General features: G+C 38.9%; 1 protein-coding gene across 1 annotated transcript in view; it reads right to left on the bottom strand.

Moving 5' to 3' along the window:
• Window positions 1-3749: 3749 nt before the first annotated feature.
• LOC103755399 (amphiphysin) overlaps window positions 3750-19462 on the bottom strand; it is a 66654-nt gene continuing 50941 nt past the window's right edge. Inside the window, exons 17-21 of the mRNA XM_029961876.1 lie at window positions 15499-15555; window positions 11372-11521; window positions 9833-10099; window positions 7431-7532; window positions 3750-4916 (exon numbers count right to left, since the gene is read on the bottom strand). Of these exons, the coding sequence (XP_029817736.1) occupies window positions 4809-4916; window positions 7431-7532; window positions 9833-10099; window positions 11372-11521; window positions 15499-15555 (684 nt within the window). The 3' untranslated portion in view covers window positions 3750-4808. The remainder of the gene's footprint in view (window positions 4917-7430; window positions 7533-9832; window positions 10100-11371; window positions 11522-15498; window positions 15556-19462) is intronic.

A 19462-nucleotide genomic window follows, 5' to 3' on the forward strand; every position in this document is an offset into this window, starting at 1 on the left:
AACATATTATGCCTACTGCTGCTTGTCTTCTGTCTGAGAAGTAGAATATCTGTGTAGAGATAACGCAGGTGTTTTGAGAGACTTGGAGACACTCTCACAGACATGCTTGAGCTCTATGAGAATAGAGTGAAGATCAAAGCTCAGAGATCATAAAAAGCCCAGAGGAGATCAAAGCATGGTGGTAAAATATGCATGCATGAGCCCTTGATTAATCGGTGCAAACAGCAGGCTCACCACCTGCTAGGATGGACTGAGCCTGACGATGTCTGAGTTCCCACTTTTGTGTCTCCGTCTGGGTCTTGCTTTGGAATCATTTGGTTAGCAAGGTAATGAAATAAATTTACTCTGCATTTCAGCTGAGGTTTTGTGGTTGTGGCTGCCTGCCTGTGTCAACTCACACAAACAACTAAGGAAGGAATCTTTGAAAAGTGACTATCTATTACAGATCTATACATCTACATATTTAGTGAGATGCCATGTCCAAAACCATAGTCCACTTCATATTCTCCAATTCTGAACCTGGACAGAGAATGTGCCATTTCCTAAAATTCTTCTTCCCAATTAAACAGGACTTCTTTACTTCAAAAATGACTGGGGTTTAAAGCAGAAGCAAAGGGGCTGCCATGTCGTTTCACAGGCTTGCTTGCACCAAGTCCATTGTAGTTCTCTTATCTGCAACAAATGTCTTGCCTCCAGAAAATACAGAACTCACAGTAACACTGCTTGTTACAGCCAGCTGCAAAAACACCTTCATGCTCTTTTGCACTGCTTTCCCAAATGTGACCTTGCTTGATTAATTGAACTACTCTCTGCACTCGAGGACTGGCTTATCAGGTGGTGTTTCATCAACTGTCATCTTAGTGTCTTAGCTTCCTAAGTACAAAAAGATAGATCTTTTAAATCTGTTGGAAAAGCTAACAAAACCCCCCTGATTTTGTACTTCAAGACGCAACTGGTGTTCTTGAGCTACTGTGGTACTTATGGCTGCTACAGCTTCAATACTTGCTCATGCTCTGCCTGCACATGGGTGTGCAAGAGGGGACAGCCTTCTAAAGGGTCCTAAAGCAAGTGGTTGCTCTTTCCCAGCGCCATCCATCCAACCTACCCATCACAGTGGCTTTCTTTTGATGCTTTTTTCCTTGAGTCAGCAAGACACTAAGTAGTTTTCATTGAGTGACCTTAATGAGACTTTGATTTATTTCAATCAGAACATCCTGGAATCAAATGCCATGCCATCTGAGTAGGACTGTACTCCCCAGTCTCCCCTTCCTCTTCTTGTGGCAGGGACAATTGCACTTAGTAGAAGAGATGAAGCGAGGTAGGGAGGGGAGGAGGAGGTGGAGGACAAGGTGAGAAGGGACAGAAGTGTTGTTCAGCTTATGCATTTTTCATTATTGATGTAAGGTTGTAAACCAGACAGATGAGCTGCAAATACACGATTTATTTGTTCACTCACATGAGATGTTCCTCCATCTTGAGTTATTTTGTCTTTCTTTCAAGGTCACACCATGCATAATCAGTCTGCTGGATCAGGAGATTGGATCCCTAAATCTTTCAAGGGTTTATTTTATGTAGAATTAGAAATTACACCTGCTCTACAAGGTTAGTACTATGTGCTCTCTTAGGCATAAATAAATCTTTAGAGAAACAAAAAGATACAATGGACTATTGTTTCACAATCATTCCAAAAGCAAAAAATTCAGTAATTTGCTAAGTCCAATATAATGTATTAATCCAAAAATCCAAGAAAAGGGAGAAATAATTCTGGGCTAATATAATTTCAGAGGGAAAGGGTATCACTGGTATGTAACAGCAGTACATACTAGAAAGTATTTCCCTTGCTTGTCGTAGAATAAAGTTCTATAGATCACAGAGAAATACACTTACTGTGTTCATCTCAGGAGATGCAGACATAAAAGTGTCTGAGAGATAAGTCTGATTACCTAACAAAATTAGAGTACAAAAAAAATTTTATACAAGAAAAAGATGTCAATCCAAAATGAGAAATACATTTCTATTCATGAGCTCCTTCTGCTAGAAGGGAAAATTAGGAAAATTAACATTCATGGCTAATTTATCAATGCCCTTCCTTTGACATCTATCATCTTAGTATATGGAATTTTGCAAAGAATTTTAAAGATACAACATTAATAATTTTCCTTATCCTTTCTGCAAGACACTTGTTTTGTGGCTCTGGGGTGCATGTGTGAGATGTGAAAACGCACTCGATGTCAGATGTATGGTATGCCATACACACAGTCACCTGCAGCACTTAAATGACACAGACATCATGGGCAATAGCATGGCTTTTGGGACATTATCAGTATGTCCTGTTGCCAGCAAATAATGACAGTCCTTGCAGCAAGATGTGGACATTTTGTAGTTCTTGAATTTATGTTTTTCTTTATACAGAGGTGGAAATAAAAAATGAAGAGTCAAGAGGTATTTCTGAAAAGCATGGCAGAAGAAACTATGAAAGGTCTTTGCTATAGACCAGAGACCTTTCCTGTCTATGTAAAATCTCAAGTGTGCTGCAAACACCTCTGTGGATTTGGCACACTGTGCTGTATCAAGGACATTAGAAGAATCAATGCCAAGGGTGTTGTCTTTGATGTGGATACTTCTAAAACATAATAATGTTAACTGCACACAATTGACACTGGTTAAAGGAATGCTTTGGGTTGATCATAGTGTCCTTAGGGTTAGGACTGTCACACGTGATGGTCTCACTTGATTGTAGGTCCCTTTCAAAGAAGTGGTGACATGGTGTCTACAGGGAAACTGAGATTCCATTGCCCAGTGTTGGTCTCTTGCACTGATCTGAAGAGCATCTATTACTGAAATGCAGTTAAGCAGGAAACTGGCCTAAAGGTCATCAGAGTATCACTGTAAACCAGGTGAAATAGGTTATTATAACCACCTCAAAATGGTGCACTGAAGTCAGGAATTGTAACACGATAGCCAAAGCAAGTTGTATCTCTGGAGAGATTCTTGGCCCTAGATCAAACCTGTTGAGGGCATCAACAGAAAATCAGAGAGCTTTCCTGTAATCTCCTTAGACTCACCGTGACATTTCAAAGCCAAAATCCCAGCTATCACAGTTGAGCCATTCAGCTTTTTCACAAAACACAGCTATCATTAGACTTGCGTTTGAAAGCTATCGTATCCTGAGAAACAGAGAAAAATCAACTTTCTTCTCTTCAAGAGACACAACCCCTCATTTCTTCAAGTGAAATCTAACAGATGGAGTTGGAGTGGAAACAGATATTGTTTGCATACAAATCAAGCATGCAATGAAACTATAATGAAAAATAACTAAATTCTAAGGAAAATATAAAAGTTCCTAAATATTTGCAGCTTCCATTCCTCAGCAAACACAACAGAATAGATTCCAGATTCATGGAGAACTTATTTTCCACATAAAATAAGTGGAAAAGTGAAAAATTACTAAGAGGTAGAGATCTTCAGTTGAGTGATGGTCAAGCACAGACAAGCTCCCTTCCTTAGTGGACAGATATTAGCTGGCGGTCAGAGTCTGGAACAGGAGGAGCAGCAGCTGATCTGGGGTCCAGACCTTTTGGAATTCTGGCCACAACTAGGGTTGAGAGCAGAAATTTAGATGTGCATGTGTTATGCTGTATTTCTTTGGAAAAAGAAGTATTAAATTAAGATTAGATCATATAATACAATGTATAAACAATATGGACTTCAGTGTTAAAAAACTTCGAAAGCACCACAGATGAAACAGGTTCTTTGGACCAAAGGTTTATTTTTAATGACACAGCACTGGAAAACATAAGTTACAGATGACTTTTTGATACAGGATACATTATATATCTTATTTTAAAAGGTAAGCTGCATAAATACATATAGTGAAAATATATTGTGTTTATTTCTTCTCAGAGATTAGTTCTGTTTCTTTTTTTAAAATGTATTCAGCCAATTAAATAAAAAAGTATAGATTAGCATCATAAGAGCTCCTCCTCCAGATTTATCTCATTGTAACTACTGCAGTGAAAGAGGAGACTGAGCCATGCCTTCTCAAAGGTTAGCAGTTTTGAACATGATGTTATTCATTATCTAAGAATGAAAATTTCACATTACAAACACAGATACTGTAATATGTTTTGGCAATGGAGCAGCTAGTTTTGCTTTGAAACAAAACCTTTTCCTGTTATGCCAGACAGTGAAAGAGCAATGCATGTACTGGATGATACTACACAGCCAAAGAACTACCATGAAGTTGTGCAAATGCATATATAGCCATATGCACTTATATATACACATATAAGTTCTTGTGTATATATACTATGCATGTCCAAAAATAACACTGAAAAATGTTGCAGTAGTTAATTATTTTTTTTAAACACATGAAATTTATAATAGTTTGACCTCATAACTACAGGATAATTAATTAAATCTTCTGCAGTGCAACTCAATACAATACACTTAGTGCAGAGAAGTTAAGGTTTTGGTATTCAGGAAGCTAATTTCAGATTTCATGGAAAAGGACCAAATACAGGATCACCATAGCTCTGACAAAGCACAAACAAATCTGTCGCCACATACTTATAAACAAATAAGGACATTTCTTTTTTATTTGATTTTTTTTCCCATGTACTGCTTCAGAAATTGCTAGCTTAACTGTTTGCATTCATGCTCATTTCAGTATGTTCCAACAAGCTTTGTCTGACACCAGTCTGTAAACCATTAACAGCTTAAACTACAAAAAGATGGGCTCCTGTGTTTCAAAGAGGTTAAAAACCTACTGACTGAGCTTCATATCACGGTTCATCTGCCTGGGAGAATTATTCCAGATGGCGTGTGAAGTTCTCTGGGAAAAGTCCTTTATAACTATTTGCATCTCTGTACTGAAGCCATTCAGATTCCTTAATGCCAGTCAACCAGCCAGCCTCCTGCAAAGAAAAAGACAGTCTTAAATTTCATGTCAACCCCATTCCTCACTACGAGCTTCAGACTTGAAGATGTTTCAGAGTGACACGGCTAAAAGATTTGGTGCTTATAATTGTTAGCACATGGTATGGCCTTTAGCCCCATCTAACTCCTAGCTGAACTCAGTATCATAGATGGTGGAAAAATAGTTTTGAATCTTAATTTTTTCCTCACAGATTTTTTTTTCTCTTACTCATGTATTAGCAGTCAGAAGAAATAACAGCTCTTGCAAACTCTGGAGTTACTATCTCTAGAAAATATGTAATAATTTTTCCAAAAACTCCTGGAAACCCAAACCAGAAGTTGACAAGCAAAACTGTAAACAAATCACCAGCAGTCCAAGCAACCAAACCAGAGATTTTTTTTATTGGAAAGGACTGGGTTCTCTTAAGTGTGATAAATTCTACCTGGAATAAAATCAATTTGGTATTTTTAAAAATGATCAACCTAACTCAGTAACTCTGTATCTTTTTCCTTTTAAGAACAGGAGCCAGAGCAAAGCCATGACAAACAGAACTTGTAATGCAGTCATATTATTATTGCACAAACTGTACATCTGGACACAGAGTAGCTTGAACAGATCATCACATACACCATCGAGTCATTATTGCTTAGTGGCTGCATGTGCTGCAGTATACTAGCTGTCTGCCCCCAGATAAGCAGATCATTAAAGCAGATTCAGCTTTATATATGGCACTGGCTGGATACAATTAACTGGGGACATGTTTTTGAAGCACATGAAATATCTGAGAGATAGAGGAACTACAGCTCTCTAGAATAGGCAGCATAGGTTGTATGAAGGAATATACAGTTTTACTGGGTAAACTTCAACTAAAGACTAGTGGAAAAAGCCACTGGACGGGACTGGTTTGCTTTAAACGGAGAACACAGGCTGATGTTACCAGCTGCATTAGAATTATGGCTTTAGATAGGTCAATTTTGAAGGAGAATAAAGACTAACAAAGAATAACAAAGATAAACCCCTCTATATAAATCAAGAATTTGTACCAGTACCTGGCAAAATACAAAAATATTAAGCTTTATGGTGATGTTAAACATGAAGGGCAAAGATGTACTGAGTAATAAAGATATGAACAGAATGGTTTCAGAAACATGAATACATACAGGTTTATTTTCTCCATCATTGCACACAATTTACTTCAATTAATTCTATTGGAATTATGATGCACACCAGAAGAAGAATATACTTCATAGACTCACCAAGTGAAGATAAAGCATATTTAACACCTAATATCCTAGGAAAAACAGTCTGAAGACAGAGATCGTATTTTGCTATCCTAAGAGCAGTGTCCTATTCTGCGAACACTGATAATGAAATCAAGTAAACTACTGATGAGGCAACACATAGCATAATTTGAGTAAGGATAATAGACTCTATCCCTATAAAAAGAGCTAAGTGCCTGCTGAATTAAAAGTATTTTGTTCTGAAATAAGAAAAAAAAAAACCCACCCACAAAAAACAATTAGTTGTCTCTTGAATTAAAAGAATGCTCATCTGAGATTATGAACATTGATTATTATCTGCCTTTGGACAGCATCAATCAGCAAAACAACTTCAAAGACAGTTCCCAGCACTCAAATATGCTTAGGGCATTAGTATTTAGGCCTATTTTAAGAAATATTCTTCATTCAGAGCAGTGCTCTTAGCTACCTGATTAGGCAGAATCCAGTCCTCCACCTCCCAACCCCCAAATCGATGGACAAATTTTCACCAACACCACAGGCATTAACTGATGCCCATGGGGTTGCTGGTGCTAATAGTGTGCAGTACAGTATTCTCTTTTAAAGCAGTGGCCAAAATCAATACACTTCTCTGGAATTCAGTTTAACATATGGAATGCAACTGTTTAAATGTTCACCTGAAATACATTGTTAAAACAAAATTAGATGCCTTAAATGAAATCAAAGTGTTGTTTAATTCAGGTTCAGGCTTCCAGAGAGCAAAGTTATCTTTATCAGAGGCATAGCAGCATCACTATACCTTAAGGCTATAGGACAGCACAATCTGTGTATGTTCTCAGTGCTCTCTGTGGGTGAATTTGTATTATTTCTCCAAATCCACACATAAAAACTCTGAACATCTAGGGAGCATGTAATCAGTTCTACTGCAATGTTATGACAAAATTATATAGAACAACATTACGCACAATTTGTAAGTCATCCTCTGCATTTGAGTACCTCTGTCTGTATAAAATCAATTACAACGTAGCATAAAAAAAGCCCTAGAAAATAAGCTGAGGTCACATCCTGCTAATAGCATATATCTGGGACTTCAAGTGTAGTCAACTTTGCCATTTAGTGTCAAATGACACCAAGTAAAAAGCCAAAATTAAAATCTTTGTGTTTTCTTACAGTAATGACATTTTGAATATGCAGTCTCATTAACTATAATCTGTGAGAAAATAAAGTTGAGACAAAGAAAAATGTCAACAAAAGCAAGAACCACATGTTTTTACCTGATCAGCTGTGGTCTCAGAAGGAATTACTAGTACAATATCTCCTCGTTTTAAATTGAGCTCATCACTGTTAGCTGCCTCGAAATCATGTAGAACTTCAACCTGAAGAAAATAACACCAAACATATAGATGTGATCTAAGGGAGATATATTTTCTCAACAAAATTACCTGTTAGATCTTGACCAAAAATAAAAAAGAAGCCACCTTTATGCAAACATATGGCTATAGACAGGTACGTTCAAATTATCACAGAATCACAGAATGTTAAGGGGTTGGAATGGACCTTAATGATCCTCTAGTCCCAACCTCCCTGCCACAGGCAGGGGCACCTCCCACTAGACCAAGTTGCTCAAGGCCTTATCCAACCTGGTCTTGAACACTGATGCCAGGATTGGGGCATCCACTACCTCTCTGGGCAATCTGTTCCTGTGTCTCACCACCCTTACAGTAAAAAATTTCTTCCTAATATCCAATCTAAATTTCCCCTCTTTCAATTTGTACCCATTACTCCTCATCCTATCACTACAATTCCTGACAAAGAGTCCCTCTCCATCTTCCCTGCAGGCCACCTTCAGACACTGGAAGGTTGCTATGAGGTCTCCACACAACCTCCTCTTCTCCAGGCCTAACAGCCCCAACTCTCTCAGCCTGCCTTTGTAGGGCAGGTGCTCCAGTCCTCTTATCATCTTTGTGGCCATCTTCTACACTTGCTCCAACAGTTTCACATCCTTCTTATGTTGGGGACATCAGAACTGTACACAGTACTTTAGGTGGAGTCTCATGAGAGCAGAGTGGAGTAGATCATCTGCTTTGACCTGGCATAAATTGTTCATGTTGTCATTAATTTATATCAAAGTTTTCTATGCATTTCCTTGGAAGCAGGGACAGCTTAAGTCTTCCTAAGACCATCCAAGGAAAATTAAGGTCCTTTCCCAAGGTTACAGGATCTCAAGGCCAGATGATACTGCAATATCTCACAAATCCTGCCACTTGGACTAGTCCTGCCACCATCATTCCTCCTGTGTAAGGAATTTCCTTTCATTCCCCACTATCATTACGATATCTGAGAGAGAGATTTTGGGAGGATTTTGCAAATAAAATTCAGAAAGACTCCCAGGAACTAATGACTTCAGATTCTCTCACTGTCTTGTTGTGGCCACTGATTTTATTCTTCTTGTGAACATCTGCGGAAATTTGAGTTGGTTGTACGGCACAGGTCATCAAAAAGGTGAGTAACAGGAACCCTACTTAATGCTTGCCCTGGAAGGAGCTCTCACATACTGGCACATGGGTATGCCAAAAATATCTGCCTTTCAAAGGGGTGATTATTAAAACATTGGCATGATCAGCATGTCATTGTGAACAGACCATTTTAAGTAAATGCTATCACTCCTTGAGAGAGAGCTAGTCTAATTTTCTCAAAGCACAGACAGTTCCATGTGAAATGAAAGAAAGTGGCATTGTGAACCAGATGGCAACCATATATTCTGCTTCTCCTTATTTACATCTGACCCAAGAGAGTGTGATGAAAAACAAAAGATGAACTATGTCAGCATGTCTGTCAGAGTTACACGATAATGTCCACCCTCACCTTAACATTACTCTCAAAAAAATACCTGAGCAATGAGAATAGACCAAGAAGAATGGCATACTTATGGAGTGCTATGGGACTAATTAGTCTGAACTATGCAAATTATAATAGGAAGTATGTAAAGTTCATCCATCCTCAAGGAGCTTTTCTGCTGCTCAGTGATTCTGAAGTGAGAGGAATTATCCAAGAACCTTGTGAACCAGGAAACCCTGGGGGTCTTGCCAGCCAAGGAAAGAATTTCTCTAATGGCTCATTAAATTTTTCTGTTTGATTACCCTAACAGTTTATAATTTTACTAAAGTTACAGAATGACATTTTGCCGTCATTATCATGAATTGTAAGTCCCACTGGTTTCAATAGAACAGTACTTCCACTATAGATTTTCAGGCCAGAAAAATGCCATTTTTTAATGTTCATAGATTCATAGAATGGTTTGTTTGGAAGAGACCTTAGCGATCAAATATATTGTTAGCATATCAAATATATAATTAGCATATATCAACAATATTCCTGACTAACTCCATGGCAGAGCAGTTTTTTTCAATATATTAATTTACAGCAGTTGATTGGTGAGATTAATGGTTTCTTGTACTTTGTGAGTCTTATAGCTACATAAGGGTGTGCACAGCAACAACAGTGTGCAGAAAATGTATCTTCTCAGACTTCATTTATGAAGCAACATGTGCATGTATCTTGTTGATAAATTAAGTATCCTTTGACCTCAAGAAATCCTCACACTACCTCTGCAGACAGACATATCCACAGAAGTTAGATCTAAAGGGATATCTAAAAGAAGAACGAAGAAGCAGACCTTATAGAGAAAGCCAGGTGGCATCACAGAACCTGCATCTTCTTCTGGAACAGGCTGATCTTTAGGCGGTACAGATTGGATTTCTTCAGTAGGTTTCTGATCACTTCCAACTTGGGAAATTTCACCAGGAGAAGTGTCAGTGTCCTGAGTGCCCATCTCTGCTGTGGCATCTTTGGACTCATTCATGATGACTTCATGTTCTTCTCCCTCCCCTTCGTTGTTTGATGCCGGCTCTATTACTACTGAAGGGATGTTGCTGACCTTTTCCTGGGGAAAAACAAACAAACAAATGACTCACCCCCCCTGCAAAGAAATGCAAGACTATTTAGTACTTTATTTCAAGCAGGAAAACACTATTGTTGGTATATTGCATGTGGCACATACTGGGATGGGAATTTCTTTTTTCTCCACAGTGGATTCTTAAGACAGAAAACAGTATTTGTGCAAGAACATAAAGGAGTAATCCCTTCCCCGTTTTCACTGTTCCCCTTAGTTCTCTTAAGTCTACTTTCTATGACCAAAAATTATTGCAATAAATACTAAAAGTGCTCTGCGGGTAGGGTTTCATTTTCAGTGTGCATGGAAATTAACAGACCTTTCTCCTCCACTGTGCTCTTAATTTTGGGCAGGTTTGGGTAAAGGCCCTAGTTCCAGTAGTCACTGTCCTGTATTTCTCTGGAAATTCAAGTCAGCAGGATAATAGTGATACAAAGGTGATGAAAGGAGGAAACATGACCTATTTCTTTGACTGATTGAGGGGATTTCTCCTGATTTGCAGCCGTGTAACTGGGAGCAGAGAAAGCAAAGAGGCTAAGTAGGTAGCATCTCACCAGTAATGAAACCTAGTACAAAAAGCATTTAATAAGTGTTATTGGAGCATCCAACCTGAAAAAAACATGTTCACTGATCCCCTGCCAGACCATCTTATTCTGGAGTACAGAAGAAATACAACATGCAATGACAAAAGGTGGCAGCTGGTGCCCAGTTGTAGGGTCTGCTCTAGTAGATGTTCACCAGCTCCTCAGAAACTGCAGAACAAAAGGTGGCAGGCCAGATCTGCCTGATGGCTTGACCACCACGACTTACATAAAACAAAGTAATGCTATTAATATGACATGGTGCCAGGACACAAGAAAAATCCAATCCTTTTTCTGTCTATTTCTCATGAAAGCCCTGTTATGTTATGTGATAAATCTCATCTCCACAGAGGGCCACAGAGAGACAACAGCAGGAGGGGGAGCTCAAACAATACACTGTCCATACTTGCTCCTGTGCCCCACACAGGAGCCATCAACCCATCAAGTCCCATCTCCACAAGCCCAGGGAAACACAGGGGCACAAAGGCAGGTACAACCCAAATTAAGGACTCAGAAGAAGGCATACCCTGTGTGGGCCCCTTCCAGGGCTATCCCAGGAGAACATCAGCCTTGCCACTGGTCAGACTTGGAGGCACAGACATTCAGGAGCCTTGCCTCCCTAAGGCTGCTGAATCTGTCCCAGTTCCCCTAACACTCTCTTCCATGCACTGACATGAGTTACCTGAGACACGTTAGACTCCTTTTCTTCTCCCTGAGGTTTGTCACCTTCAGCAATATCCTCCCGCTCAGTGGGAGCAGTGCCATCACCAGCTCCTGCTGCCATGGCCACACTGTTTTCTGATGCCGCAGCCCCCTCACCAACAGGTACCACCTAAAAACAACAGGAGGGAGGGACTTTTCAGGATATGAGTTACAATGTTTGCTGGAGAGACCATGGACCAGTCTCTGCTCTGTGTCCTCCCTGGGTGATGCTGACCTATGGTCTTCACTGGTGTTCCTCCTGATTTATGGAGGAGATCAGTGCTGGGGGCAAGCTTGTGCAGAGAAGCCAAGTAACAGGCAGGAGAAAGAAATTTATGAAACCTCACTAGGCAACACTTAAAAGAGTCCCCAGGTGGACTAGTTACTAGTGGAGTAACTGTTTGCCAAGGCTGTAGTATTTTTTCCTTCTCTTGTCACCAAGCTGTATTGTGGAAGAAATTTACCACTGGTTTCTGCTGAGGAGGAGGAGCTTGCAAGCTGTCCAAGGGGTCCACAGGACCCTGCTAATGGAAATGTGTTCTTGGTAAGAGGCTCCAAGCCTTCTCCAGCTAGTCAGCTACCTCTGGATCTGGGTTGGCTTCAAAAATCTTGTAATCTTAATTACACACTCCTTTCTAACAGAGAGACTAATAAATCAGGTTATGTCAGGAAAAGTAAATATATTCTGCAGCTGGATAAAGATCAGGAAAAATGTAACTGCAAAGATCTATCGTTATGTCAGTATAAAAAGATACATAAAAGCCCATTCAGTCTGGATATGACTGAACCATTTCTGATCAATCCACGTTGAAAAGATAACGCATGATTTCTTCCAGTTCTTGAAAGATGAATGGAAAAATACCTGCCTATTACTAGATCAATGTTGAATCCTTCATCCAGCAGAAATTGTTACTATAATTTATGTATCACCCTAACATTTGTATTGCTATATACTGCTTACAGTAGCATATTGGGTATATACTTACAATGGATTAGTCTTAAGGTTCAAAGGGTGGGAAGTAAATGAAAAACTTGTTCTTTTAATCTAATTAATTTCTAGATGGAATTTTTAACTTACAGCAGATAGTTTCAGGAAAAACACTCAAGGAAAACTGTTTTAGAGGTACCAGTGTCAAGCCACAGTTAGCTCGATCTCTTTGATCTCCAGTTAACAGTCTGATGCTCTTTGTTTCCTCAGTTTGATCTCTCCCCCATGGATGATGCTAACTCTGCTATCTGAACTCAGCAACTGTTCATGGGCACTCTTTAGGCATTGTTTTTTAGCAACATTTAATATTCAGCACTACTCCTATTCACCGTTATTAACTGATGGGATAAAGAAATTCTCCTAGAGTCCTTGAAGGCAGAAAATACTATATGGATTTGTAGAAATTACTGGGGAACATTAATTTAAATTGAAAATGCTGCTGATGAAGGATGCTCTATTGTAAAAAGAAGTAACATCAAAAGACACGGGCAGATGTTGACATCTTCTCCTATAACGCATGCAAGTCTGACACTTACAGTATTAACAATTTTAGTGGCTTTGACTCAAGAAGAGATACAAATAAATGATGAGTGTAAAAATCCTGGAAGAGGCTAGTAGGAAAGACTGGGAATAGAGTGTACATCAGATTGATTTTATACTATGCATCTCTAACAGCGTGCTGCAAAAATTGATCTTGCTATCTGTTGTGATTAGGATCAACCATTTCTTTTCTATTGATTGGATTTGTATAGCCCATTTTATTTCATGAAGGAGGAGAATACTAATTTACATGAATCAGCTTGCAAATGTCCCATAGTAATGCTCTCACAGCGTGTAGCCATGAGTCACTAAATGCATACCACAGCTTACAATTGCATAATCATTTGTTCTTGTGTCTTAGAGTGCAAAACCAATGCAAGCTAGAAGACTAAACACATCTTTTACGAAAAGGCACGTGAAGTAGCACAGGATGAACCTTACATTCAGCCTCAAATATATTTGATTAGTACAGAAGAGAAAAGAAAAAAAAAAGAAGGAAGCTGAATTCATTTCCAGCTATGCTGAACCACATACTTGCAGATACAAGTATATTACCTTACTTCGTACTGAAAATCAGTCCTACAAATGCCTTTTATATAGGTCATAAATAAAATTAGACATTCTTAGATTATTCCAAGTCAGCTACCTCTAGCAGTATTATTGAAATTTGGACAGTTGTCCCATTATACCAACCACAGAGGGGACAAAGAACAGATTATCCAGGATAACGAGGGCTATGATAGAACCACTTGACTATTTAATTGCACAGATGTGAATTCTTCTTTAGACAGGATGCAGTCAATTCACACTGTTGTACTCCCATTAACATTGCTCAGTACAATGCCACAGATTCAGCAGCAGCAAGAACAAGCCTAGGGTGAGGAGAAGGGGGGGTACCAAACCTGCCACTGGGGTCTGCCAGAGGAGGTCCCTGAGCTATGCTGGTCTTCCAGAGCTGAAGTTCCTGCCCCAAGGCTGCATTTAGAACAGGAACAGGTAATTTTTATGACAGTTGGTTATAATCACAGCTAAGCTAGCTAATGTCAAGAGGAACCAATCATCACGCTTTAGGGAATGCATCAATTACAAAGTCTTGGAAGATTCTGGGGTAGTACTGCAGAATTTGTAGGCAACTTAGAGTACCAAAGGGACCACCCTCCACTGGCAGTCAGATATCAGCTTAGCAAATAGCTTGATCTCTTATGCCAGCTCTTCTGCATACAGTAATACAGTTTTAAACAGCTATTTTAAACAGAACACAGGGTCAAATTCACTCTCAGATAAGAGACCTCAACTTTATAAGAACAAGTAGTATTAGAATAAAGGAAAAAGATTTCAAAGACTTAGCCTTGCTGCTCACAGAACAGTGAGGCATTTCTTGCATGTTTCTTCTTGGACCAGACTTCTTGGGAGTGACGAGCCAATGCTAGAAGAGCAACACAGCACTCTATTGCACTGTGTCAACACAAAGTTGGGCTTGATCTACCACCCTGGACTTTCTTGCTATGCAATTCCACTGTTTTCCACATGGATGTGACAGTGCTGCTGAGGAGCATGGCACCACTGAGTCCTAAATTCACTTCCCAGTGACACTGGCATACTCTAGAGCCACAGATACCTCCTCTACTCTAGAAGAGTTAGTGCTATTTTACAGCAGGATAACAAACCTAAGCTTGGACAGCTGAATTTACTATGTTCTAAAACCAGTGAACAGAGACTAGTTCATGATCTTTTCGTATACACCGTGGCACCAAAACAAATAACAACAAAAATAGGAGGCTGCCAGCACCTTGAGATACAAATCCTGAATGATTAGTAACTAGGAGTTACAATCTTTTTCCCAGTCCTTACTTCTATCCCTGTGTTTAATATGCAACCATTCCTCCTGTGTACATCTGAACACATCATAGTTTCATTTTAGTATACGAAGATTCAGGGTAAGTACTTTTATCACTCCTGAAGAAATATAAGCAAAATGCAATCATTCAAGTCCACACATGCACAGCTTAAAGTATGTCACTGAGCTTTTCATTTGCTTTGTAATTTGATTTTAACTGTATCTAATGATGCCAGATTGCGCTTTAGCAAACCAACTCATAACATGATTATTTTCAAGTATCTGTTTTAGCTTAGGGCATATTGTGGTAGGAAAAAGAAATGATATTCAAAGGGTTTTTTACTTTTTATAAAGAAGTTTTCAGGAAGGCGAGGTAAAAAAATTTACAGAAACTGCAAAAGCTACTAGGAATCTATGCAGTGTACTTCCAAATGTCAAGAGAAACAGTTCCCTCTGCCATGGAACTGCTTTGTTTGCTGCCCTGAAATATTCATCACTCTATACTGCTGCAACAGGCAGTTTCTCAGGCAAATCCTGCATTGAATGAGAAGTGATCTGTTAGAACATATGCCATGGATATAGATATATCTGTGCAGTGCTAGACTAGATACCACAGCTAGGTTGCAGTTGTATTGTATTGGTCTGCCTATTGATGACATGCAAATGACAAATCAATTTTTTTGACATTATTCTCTTGAAGACATTAAAGCACAACCACACTCTTGAGGCTATTCATATGTACCTCATTTTCTTTCTCAGCAACTCCTGTAGTCTCCTTATTCCCCGCCTCGACACTCTCCTGCATGAAGAGGAAATATGGTCATCACTATGGTCATGCTGAGGCAATGGCTGCAGAGGAATTGGTATTAATCAAGCTAATGGAAGCATGCTAGGTATGGGATGCAATGAAATGATCTAAATGGGGTAGTATATAGCAAGCAGGAAGATTCTTTCTGCCACATATAATCTGAAATAGAAGTAGTTACATGCTAAACAAATAAAACCTTTAAGTATGTCATCATCATCATGCTCCAAGAGCTAAGGACAATTTTATTTTTTTTTATTACAGGTATTTTCATAATAGCACCAGCTTTGAAAAATTGTTTATTAAAAAACCTTGCAGTTTCCATCAAGCTCAAATTTTTCCCTATGACTCAATCTGTTTCCATTATGACCTGCTGCTGCTATTGCAACTCACCAGAGCTTCAAGGTAGACTTTGTAAAACACTTACTTCTATCGATGGTGCACTACAACTCAGGCAAAGGAGCTGTTCAAAACAGGTAGGTCACAAAGTTCAGAATTTTTTTTGCCCAATCACCTTTCTTTAGGTCCTTATTCAGCTGGTACCTGACATTAAAAAAATTAGACATCTAGTGGTTTTCCAAAACTGACACCCATTGAGGTGTTCAAAAGATTGAATGCACCGAATGGTAACAAACAGTACTTGTTACTGCACAGATGCCATCCAGCACTAGGTCCTTTTCTATAGAAGGTCAACAGACAAAATCACTAAAATTAAGGCTTTGTTTGGAAAAGCTGGAAGTGTTTTTTTTGCTGTTCAGGTTTGACTCTCTGCAGACACAGGCTATTTCTAAAGATGCACTGCTAAGCAAAAACAAGTCAAAGATATGTTACGGAAACCCACTTTGCTAATAAATTTTGAGGCTGCTTTGCAAACATAGCTAGGTCAGATTTTTCTAAAGAGCTGTAAGGGTGAAAAGAAGTTATGCAAACATATGTGGGGGGCATGGTAGACTGGACCACCTGCTTTAGCAATCAGAAATTCGGAGACCTCAAGTACTCAGGCTCTAGTCACCTGCCTTCACACACCTACAACTGTCACTCCAAAATTTCTTAAAGTTTCAGCTGAAATGGTTGCATGTCTCTTTTTTAATAAAAGAATGCTGAGTTCTATGTAAACTTCATATCACTCATTTTTTTTCTACTCTAATCTTCTAGTATTACTTGCGGTCACCTCATAAGCCCCAAACATGCCCAGATGCCAGGGAAAGGCAGCTGCTGACAATGGTGTTGCCATAGAAACCTCTTACAGCCTTATCACCATTAAAATTGCACTGTTATATAACTTTCTTTTAAAATTATTAATTCCAACCGTTTTGAAGATGCCAAGCCTCTGCCATGGGGTCTTCAATTTTATAGTAAGTTTGAGGAGACTGTAGAGGGTCTTAAATAGAACAAAACAAATATCAACAAAAGCAATATAAATATTTCATACTCTATAGTGATGTATGCATGCACACAACCATCCAGAGAAACTTTTTTCTTTTGTACAGCAGAAAGGTACTGTTGCCTGTAAAGGCTTTATATCCAACTGCAAGTCAGTAGACAGATGCTTTCCCTACTTGTACCATTAAAAAGTGCTGAATTTCTGCCATCAGTTGTATTTACAATTTACCTTCAGAAATTATCATAATCTTACACTTTAAAGTCAGGAATTTTGACACTTTCTTAAAAATTCCCTGGCAATATTCTCTAGTAAGAATCCCATCACCCCAGCTTTGGGTATCTTTGCAGAAGAATCTAATATATACATATACATATTTTTAAATGAGAAGTGGTTTCCAGGCTAACTGAAAGCACAGTTTTGGTTGGAAAGGTGAAAGTAAGGAGAGCTTCTCTTCCTTCCCAAAGCTTGTGCTTTCCCGAAGTTAATGTCACTAGTCAAATTAGTAGCATTTTGCTTTTCTGATTAGCTGGAAATTGGGATTCTGTGGATAGTGAAGTTTGAGAAGAGAGGCATGGTAGCATAAACTGTATAATTTTTAGAGCATGAAAGCCTACTAAAATGGATGACTAAATAACATGTTAGTAAACTAACACCTTGGTTCCAGAGAGAAAAATCTTCTGCTGACTTCAACAGAATGACACTATGCTACATCAGTTCTCTCCTGTATACAAGAGCTGTATACAGCTCTCCTGTATACAATATTTTTAATAGCCTTATGCTGCAATTGTGCACCTGCACTTAGTTTCACCCCCAGAATCTGGACACAGTTGACTGCTCTTCTGTATCTAACCATTGTACTGCACTCTGAAACAATACATGCTCCACTATTTGGGCACTGTGAATTGTACCTACAGTGGGATTCAACCGTAATTAGATACTCTTGAAGTTGCAGGTTGTTTTCCTGGCCTCTGCTGTACTTGCTCGGTGTCTGCAAAGAGCTTATCAGAAGGTATGCTTATACACAGCTTTGACAGTATTTAGCTGTGTGTCTGATTGCTTTAATGGGAGAACTTCAGAGTCCAGGCAGGCATCAGACCCAAAGTACTGAGAGGTCCTTTCCAAACTAATGGAAGTAATGGAAGTAGAAAAGTTGATCTCTAAACAGTGCTCTGAACTGCAAGCACTATGTCTCACATGTAGTTGAAGAAGAAAGGGAAATAACATTTCATAAGCTTTCACTTTATTATGATGTCCTCACGTCATCTTCGCTTGAATGTGAAAAACTGATGTGTTGAGAGGGGTAGTATTATTTGAAAAAGCAATAAATCAGTGGTTAATGCATTATATCCTTTAGACTATCCTTCGGATGTTACAGTTGCCTTTGGGGATGCTATGGGAAAAAGGAAACAACTGTTTCTGTGTGTAGAATTCCGTGCACGAACGTTTTACCATGGTCAACTTTTTTCTGTCGGCACACATGGTCATCCTGTGCCTTTAATTACCAAACATTTTATCCCCTCCCCAAGAAAGATCAAGTGCTGACAGAGACTAATAAAAACTTTATTTGTTCTATGGCATTTGAGACCTAAAGAATCAAGACAAAAATATACAATGAGAACACAGGCAGCAGTTCTGACAAGCTCTTCTAATGGCATTTTGGCAATCTTGATCAGGCAGACTATGAAACAGCACGTAATTGAATTCAAAATACCCTGAGAGGCAAGTGGTGCTCTATCCCCTGGACCATTTTCTCCATAACTTAAATGAACATCCTACCAGAAAATTTACTGTGAAGTTCCTACAATGAAGAATATATGTCATAAATTTCCTGGATTAACAGGATGTGACAAGAAACTTACCATAGAAAAGTGAAACTGAGTAGCGGCTGTCACTCCAAACTGGAAGTAACTAAACTTGATAAAAGATTCCCCACGAGGCAGCATCTATCAGTATTTTACAACTTCCCTTTTAAAGTAAATTGTCATTCATAAAGCAAACAAACACAGAACATTGAGAAATTATGTTTTAATCTTTTGCAACTCAGTGTACTTTTCCTTAGCTTTGATCATATTTGTCATTAATCCTAATCTTCAAAACTCTTCTTTGCAAGTCCTGGAAAGCCCTTCCTGAAATAACTACCTTTCAGAGCCAAATGCAGAATGACTCAATTTTAGGCATCTTTAAAATCGGCACTTCTAGCTTATTTTCCCAAATTAGAAAGGACAACTTCACTTTTAATAAGCAACAAAAAACCAAGAACAAACCTAATCTAAATTCTTTAACTTCTATTTAATGCCTACGTTATTTCTTCTGGGTTGCTCTTAAATTGCCTGTGTCTTGCACTGTGTTTCTCTCTGCCTCTTTCACAACAGCTCTGCAGTCCTGCGACTCAGCCAGAGCAGCTGATGACAGATCATGGACCCAGAACTCCTCAGCAGCAAAATGGATCACCTGAAAAGGTCATGTCAACCAATGAGCAAATGCATGGTGCTGCAGTCACAGTCTGTTTAATTAGTG

Source organism: Manacus vitellinus, unplaced genomic scaffold, assembly GCF_001715985.3.
Source record: "Manacus vitellinus isolate BGI_N305 unplaced genomic scaffold, ASM171598v3 scaffold_3_pilon, whole genome shotgun sequence".
In the NCBI taxonomy this organism is placed as follows: domain Eukaryota; kingdom Metazoa; phylum Chordata; class Aves; order Passeriformes; family Pipridae; genus Manacus; species Manacus vitellinus.